General features: G+C 51.8%; 1 protein-coding gene across 4 annotated transcripts; it reads right to left on the bottom strand.

Moving 5' to 3' along the window:
- Window positions 1-589: 589 nt before the first annotated feature.
- Derl3 (derlin 3) lies at window positions 590-2,826 on the bottom strand. 4 transcript variants are annotated; one of them, XM_021205407.2, is made up of 7 exons: window positions 2,714-2,826; window positions 2,538-2,603; window positions 2,378-2,451; window positions 2,162-2,255; window positions 1,595-1,790; window positions 1,120-1,210; window positions 590-1,010 (listed from the first exon to the last, which is right to left on the bottom strand). In XM_021205407.2, exons 1-7 carry the CDS (start codon window positions 2,804-2,806, stop codon window positions 938-940), a joined length of 687 nt encoding a protein of 228 aa, XP_021061066.1. In that variant the 5' UTR covers window positions 2,807-2,826; the 3' UTR covers window positions 590-937. The 4 variants fall into 4 exon arrangements, with proteins under 4 accessions (XP_021061066.1, XP_021061068.1, XP_021061067.1 ...); XM_021205409.2 differs by having other exon boundaries at window positions 1,595-1,667; window positions 2,714-2,806; XM_021205408.2 differs by having other exon boundaries at window positions 2,538-2,600; window positions 2,714-2,806.
- Between the last annotated feature and the right edge of the window lie 4,567 nt (window positions 2,827-7,393).

Below are 7,393 nucleotides of genomic sequence, written 5' to 3'. Positions count from 1 at the left end.
GAGTTAGCAAGGAGAGGAGGTAGAGCCTTTCCCCCCCCCCCCCAAGCTGTGCTTAGGGTAAGTTCATTCCTTTGTCCGTGGTTTGTGGTATAGAGTAGACGTGGGTCTGCACCTGCTTGGCAAATTGGGCATGCAGGCTGTGACTAAAGACGGTGATGCTGGCACCCCAGCTCCACACTGCTACTCTCACTCAGTGGGTCCACTTGGGAGTACTCTCCTCCACCCCATCCACCCCTCAGAATCTACCAGTCTCAAAACCCCCCTCCACAGCAGTGGCCCACCAGGTTTCACTACCATATTGAGTCAGACTCAGTAGAAAACATTTTTGTTGACATAGAAATAACAGGCCAGATTTGGGGAAATCCCATACTGGTAATCCTATACTGAGTAAGCCCCTTGGGGCACATGTAGAACAACAAGGAAAGCTAGGTAGGAAGGCCCACACAGGCCTTCAGCTGCAAGACAAATGGAAGGAAGATCTACCTCTGCTGTACATGGCTGCTGCTTAAATAGAGCTCAAGGCCCTGGGCTCACTAGCATGGCAGAGGGTCAGGCTTGTCCTCTATACCTGAGACCATAGGACCTGTGGATCACCAGCTGGAGAAGGTGAAGACTTGTTTTAAATGAAGACAGACTAGGGGGTGGCATCAGCCCACAGGCACCACAGGTGGGATTTCTGTTGCCTGGGCTGAGGTCTCTGTGGAGGCACGGGCAGCGTGAAGGTGAGGCCTGTGGGTACCTAGTTCAGAACTCAGCTTGGCCTCCGTAGGCAGTCTGGGACCTCTCTGGGCACCGGGTCCTATTATTACCGCTGAGCAGAGATGGCACAGGGAAGTGGAGGGTGTTGGTGGCCGGGGCACCAAGGCTGCTCAGCCGGAACTGAGGTGGAGGGAAGGATAGAGTGCTGTCAGTGGGCTTCCTGCTCCGGGAGCTGCAGTTAGGGCTCTGGCTGCTCTTCGGGAAGGGGCAGGTAATTGGGGTCCTCCTGAGGGTCATCTAGTAGCAGCTTCCTGTGGGGAGGGGACAGTTATACTGCAGCAAACACAAGTCATCCCCCTCCCTGTGGAGTAGGTAGATTGGCACGGAAGGGGTGGAGGGGAACCGATGTGCAACGCTCACAGCACGCTGGGGGTCAGCAGCAGCCTCTTGCCTCCAGGCTGGTTGGGAAAGACGTCTTCTAGGAAGTAGTAGATGTGGCCCACGAGGATCCCTGTGAGAGAGCCAAAGGCTGGCAGAAGCCATCTTTCACAGCCCAGGGTACACTGCTATCTGGCAGAATAAGATCAGAACTGGCCTTGAAAGACAGGCTTAAAGGGGCCCACAAGCGGACAAGGGGAGGAACTAGGAGCTTGAGAACACTGCCAGAGTAGGAGCCAGGAAGCAGAAACTGTAACCACCCCCAGGCAGACCAACTTGGTTCAGAAGGCTAACTGCAGATGCAAATCCTGTGGGCCAGCTGGATTGCTTGAGGGGCATTAATAACAGACAAGAAGTTAGGATAAGTTGAGGGGGTTGGGAGGAGCAAGGGAAGGGATGTATGAGCTGCACTCCCTGATGGGAGCATGGGGTGAGTGGTAATGGTGGGCGGGCTCACCTAGCAGGTCTGTGACTACTGAGTTGCCCAGCAGCAGGGAGAAGCCCATGAGGGCCCAGGGCAGGAATGGCGCCTGGAAGTTGAGTAAGCCGAAGAAGTTGACCCTCACGTGAGGGCTGCGACGGCTCCACACATAGACCAGCATGGCCATGAGGGCCTGTCCCAGGAAGAACAGGCTGCCCAGGAATCCCAACAGCTGGACCAAGAGTCAAGGCTCCCTGGAGCAGTCTGCTGCCCACAGTGCCTCTGACCCTGTCTGCAGGTTCCCTCATATCTCTGGTCTATTCCAGACATTTGAGAACCCCTTTCTATGGTTTCCAGGTACCCAGGCCCCATCAATTCCCGTGCCTGCTCCTTCTGGCTCTTGCATCCATGTTTCAGAGCCTTGGTAGTCTACCAGACTTCCCTATATCTCCCTGTTGTGCTGTTCAGGGACACTGAAGAACTAGCTGGGGCACCTAAGCTACATGGCTGCCAGGCTCTGAATGCCTGTCCCTCCTGGTGTGGGTCACGACAGATAAGAAGGTGTCTCGTTGGTCCAATAATACTGAGCGTACAGAAGGATACAGTCATAAGAACACCACCGAAGAGAAACATGAAAACGAAGTCAGCCTTGCGGCCACGGAAAGAGCCCTCCTCCAGCATGCGGCAGTAGCGGAACCTGCAACACTGCATAGGAAGTGCCACGTCGACTGGGCCTCAGTTTCCCCGTTACTAGCCCAACATAACCCCCATCCCGGGCTCGCCCCACCCCCCAGTCCCCGCCAAGGTGGCCCAGGATACACGAAGAGCATGTTGAAAAAGAAGCCGAATCCCAGGGGCCCGAAGAAGAGGAAGGTGGTGATGAGCCTCCAGACCTGCAAAGAGGTGGGAGTGACGGTGAGGCGCGGGGATGGAGGGCAGGGGACCTGGCTGCCAGGTGCCTGGGTCAAGGTCGCCTCACCTGGAACTTCCGGAACACCAGGTGTGGGTTGAAGTAGAGCTGGAAGGGGCTGAGGAGCTCCAGCTGCTGTGGGACAGGAGGTGTGTGAGATCCGGGAAGCAGGCGACATCCCTAACCCACTCTTGCCCACCAGGGACTGTAGTCATGGCGCCGCCACGCCCGCCCCGCCCGCTCACCACTGCAGCCGTGGTGAGGACGCAGGCCGCGGTGTAGGCGCGTGTCACCGCGGGCACCTGCAGGAAGCCCGCCGCCAGCCTCTGCCCAGCCATCGAAAAATCCTCAGCGCGCGCGCTGGCAAACCCGAGCTCTTTACCCGCCCCCAAGCCCCGCCTCGCTCTCTGGAGGCCAATCAGCGTCGGAGGAGCCGAGCCTGGGGACTGGAAAGCCAATGGGAAGAGGAAGCGGGACGGCCAGGTGTGTCGAGGCGGCTAGCCAATGGGGAAGTCCCACGGTAGAGCACGTGGCGGTTGTTGTGGCTGCTATGGAGGCGTGGGAGGCGTTGTGGCCAATCAGAATTGGTCGTTTGACAGCATCTAGAAAAGAACTAATAGAAAGGACACACGAGCTTGCCACGGGGGCGGGGCTATGAAAAGAGGCAAAGAGAGTCGAGCAAGGGGCGGGCCTAGATGCTGGGCGGGCCTCAGGCCAACCTCTGAATTACTGGTGACGTTCTGTAAAACTCCAGAATCCAGCTATCACGTGCTGGCTCCATTAGTGACCCTCCTGGGTATACGCTGTGGGGAGGACCCGGTTGAGGGTTCTGAGCCATGCTGGAGCAAGTGGGCAGACTGGAGAAGGACTTGAAACTTGGTAGAAGAGAAAAATGCCATTAGCCATTTATTGAGGATCTACTGATAAATGATGGGGATCCTGTAGCCAGCAAAAGACACTGTCTATCACAGTCCAGACAGTTCGATACCATGCGACCTAGAACAGCTCCTCAATGGAAAATAAAGCCTGAGACGCACCTCCACAGTAAGTATGGTGACCTGGGAAGCCTATTTGAAGAAGTGACATTTAACTGTCACTTATAAAAGATTACTGTGTGCTGTCCAGGTTATGAAAAAGTAAACTTTTTTATGCGGTTTTTGTGGGGATTTAAAATGACTCAGCCTCTATGGGGAACAGTAAAGTTGGTATTCAAATGTGTAAAGTGAGACGACCGCTGGGTGTGGTGGAGCGCGCCTTCATTCCCAACACTCCAAAGGCAGAGGCAGGCAGATCTCTGAGGGTCTGAGGCCAGTCTCGTCAACAGAGTTCCAGGCCAGCAAAGATTACATAGCAAAACGCCATCTCTTAATAAATAAATATGCAATTATCAGATGTACCTAAAATTCTAGTACGAGGAAATTGGAGGCAGGATAGTAACTTCTGGTCATGACACCTGAGCAGAAAAACCAAATGCTATCTCAGAAAGCTAAAATACTGATTTCATTTTATTCAAATAAAACTTAAAACATAGAATTACTATATAATCCTTAGCAAATCTACAGTTTAAAGAAATACCTTTGCCAGGCATGGTAACATATACTTTTAATCCCAGCACTCAGGAGGCAGGTTCTAGGCAGGTAGAAGCTACCAAAAAAAAAAAAAAAATCTCATGAGGCAGAGACAAGCAATCTCTGAGTTAGAGGCCAGCCTGGTCTACAGAGCAAGTATCAGGATAGCCAGGGCTACACAGAGAAACCCTGTCTTGGGAAAAAAATGTAATAATTAAGTTACCATACAAAATAATGAATTTCATTGTGGTATCCCACGCATATATGTCATTATATTTTTTCCTCATATATACACTCTGAATTATTTACAATGGCGAGAAAGGTAAAGCAGTGCCCTTTGACAGATGAATGGAGATGCAAGATGCAGTGGAATATTATACAGCCCTTAAGGAAGGAAATGCTGACCCAGCCTCTAACACTGATGAAACATAAAGGGACCACTAAAAAGACAAGTACTGCAGCCCACCTACTTAGGAAGGGAAATGGAGTAACTGTTTAATAGGCGCAGAGCTTTCATTTGGAAAATGGAAAGCTGTACAGATGAATGAATGCTGATGGTTGCACAAAATGTGAGCAGCCCGTAAACTATATGCTTGTACACGGTTGGGGCAGATTTTACGATGTGCGCATTTTATTGCTATCTTTGTTTTTGTTTGTTTGTTTGTTTGTTTATTGAGATGAGGACTGGATTCACACAGATGGCCTCAAACTCACAAACCTGCCTGATACAGAACTGGGATTACAGGCAGGTGCTGCAAAGCCTAGCTAAGTCATTTTATTTTTATATATGTTATGATGCTGGCGATGGAACCTTGGACCTTGCATATGCTAGGCAGACAGCCTGTCATTGAGCTACAACCCCAACTATGCTGCTTCTTAAAAAGAAACATCTGAGGAGCTGAAGAGGTGACTCAGCGGTTTAGAGCACTGGCTGCTCTTCCAGAGCTCCTGAGTTCAATTCCCAGCAACCACATGGTGGCTCACAACCATCTGTAATGAGATATGACGCCCTCTTCTGGTGTGTCTGAAGACAGCTACAGTGTACTTATTTATAAAATAATAAATAAAAGTTAAAAAAGAAAAAGAAAAAAAGAAAAGAAACGTCCGAGAGCAGTGGCCATCTACCACCGCGGAGCATCATCTGCTGGACGAGACCAGGCCATTGCCCACAGGAACTCACGGATGTATCGATGGGGGAAGGGTTTGTGATGTCCCACCCGAGTCTGAGATGTTATTAACCGGTGACTGCTGGGGAGAGAGATTTAAGTTTTCTTCAGTGATGCGGCTCCTGAAAAACTTTACCCACACTACAGCAGAGGGTCCGACATATATATTCAGGCAACACTAAGTGGACTCTTCAGTGGGTTGAGAGGGAAAGAGAGAGAGAGAGAGAGAGAGAGCACAAGCACAGGGCGCACATGAAGGAAGAAAAGCTATGAAAGGAATTGGTGGGGAGGTGAGGGAATAGGGGGTAGAGTTGATAAAAGCACACATGCGGGTATGAAATCCTCAAAATACAAATTAAAACGTATCTAAGGGCAAAAGATGGGCAAAGTAACCTCTGGCTCAGGTGGGTGGAGCCTGGAGGTCCAGGGCATGGAGTGCTTTTTCCCCATAAACTGAGCACGGCTGTGACCAGGGGTCAAGGGTGATTGAGAGGTCTGAGCATGGAGAATGGATGACATCATCTGTGGCCAAGATGAAGAATGCTAGAGAGAAGGCAAGTGGCAGGGTCTTGCTCTGGCCTTAATTGATGTGTGTGCATCATCTACCTGACACCTGCTTGGACACATCTCGAGTGTGGTATCGGGAGAGAGGTATGACCAAATGTCAGTTGTCAGTTTATCAATGGCTTTTGTAGCCTGGGCCTGTGAGAGATTATAGGGAGTGGAGAAGCCCTGGGTGAGTGAAGTCCTGAGTTAATGTGTATTGTTGGCAAGGGCACAGCCATATTGAGGGCTCAAAGGCCTCCAACCATGGGACAATTTGGCAAGGCCATTTAGCAAAGCTGTATCCCCCTCCCCCAGGAAACTAAGAATATGAGTGTTGACCAGTCGATCGATGTGTGTAAAGACTAGCAACTACAACTTCCTCCTCTCCCAGATGTTTCCAGCCTACGACAGAGAAGAAGCCAGGCCTGGATGGCAGTCAGAAACTGGAGGCCAAGAGGAGAGAGGTCCGGGAGCTAAGCCAGGAGAGGTTTCAAGACAAATAAAGGCAATGAGCAGCCGGGGGGGGGGGGGGGGGTGGCTGGGGGAGCTGGGAAGGGACTGTAGCATGCAGCTAGGCAAAGCCCCTGATGACCGGGCAGGAGGAAAAGGAAGATGCCCAAACTCGTCAGCCTGGGGACACCAGTTTGGAAGATGAGGTAAGGTCGGAACAGAGCCTTTAGGTCCCCAGAGGATATGATCCGGCCCAGAGAGAAACTAGTTCAGGTTGTCTCAGGTAGATGCTAAGAGCAAGAGGGTCCCACAGGGACAAGAGCCATCTGCAGGCAGATTATGGATAACAGGAAACACTGAAGTGGACACGCCTTCCTGGGGGCGTGGCGCATAAGTCACTCCTACTTAACTCCTTACACAGCAGGAGTTGGACCAAAGCACTTAAGCTACACAGGCCAGGCAGAGCAGATCCCACCCAAAGGCAGTGATGTGTCGCAGTGGGACCCCACATCCCACGCCAGGGCCAGCTCCATTTAGTAAAGGAGCCGTGGAGGGAGGTCTGGGAGGAGATCGGGTTTCATGCCAGTACATAAGGAAGAGGAATTCCCTCTGCAGTAACTGGCCACTCCATCCTCAGGGTCAGGGGAGGGGCAGTAGGAGGAATGGTGGTCACCGGGGAGGCAAAGGATGCCTGTCTCTCTCCCCGGAGATTGGGGCCTGATAAGGCAGGCGCCTGCATTGAGGATCTGAGAAGCACAGTCCAGGGAGTCTGGGGCCCAGGGATGATACGGTCGGTCTGTCTGTCTGTCTGTCTGTAGGGACAGGCCTGCCAGGGGAACAGCCAACAGGAATGCCACAGAAGGCGCTCAGAGTCTGCAGTTAGAGGAACTGAAGTTGGGTGGGAAGCATAGCGGAGCCTATGTCCATGGATGTAAAGCCATGTCTAGTCCTGCTCTCTTAGACTGGTCAACATGGACACCTCTGGCCCATTCCGTAATTCTCTACATAGAGAGCTATTGTAGTTGGGGGTGTGGGGGAAGCTCCGGAAACCCCAGTTCTAGAGACAAGCAGTACAAAGCACTGTTTGCCTGGGCTGCCCTCAAACTCTTGGGTTCAAACTAGCCCCCGCCTCCCCTGCCTCCCAAATAGATATGCAAACACACAGCCACTCATCTTTTTTTTTTTTTTTTTTTTT

This window comes from Mus pahari, chromosome 9 (assembly GCF_900095145.1).
Source record: "Mus pahari chromosome 9, PAHARI_EIJ_v1.1, whole genome shotgun sequence".
NCBI classification, from domain to species: domain Eukaryota; kingdom Metazoa; phylum Chordata; class Mammalia; order Rodentia; family Muridae; genus Mus; species Mus pahari.
This window is presented reverse-complemented; position numbering and strand designations above follow the sequence as displayed.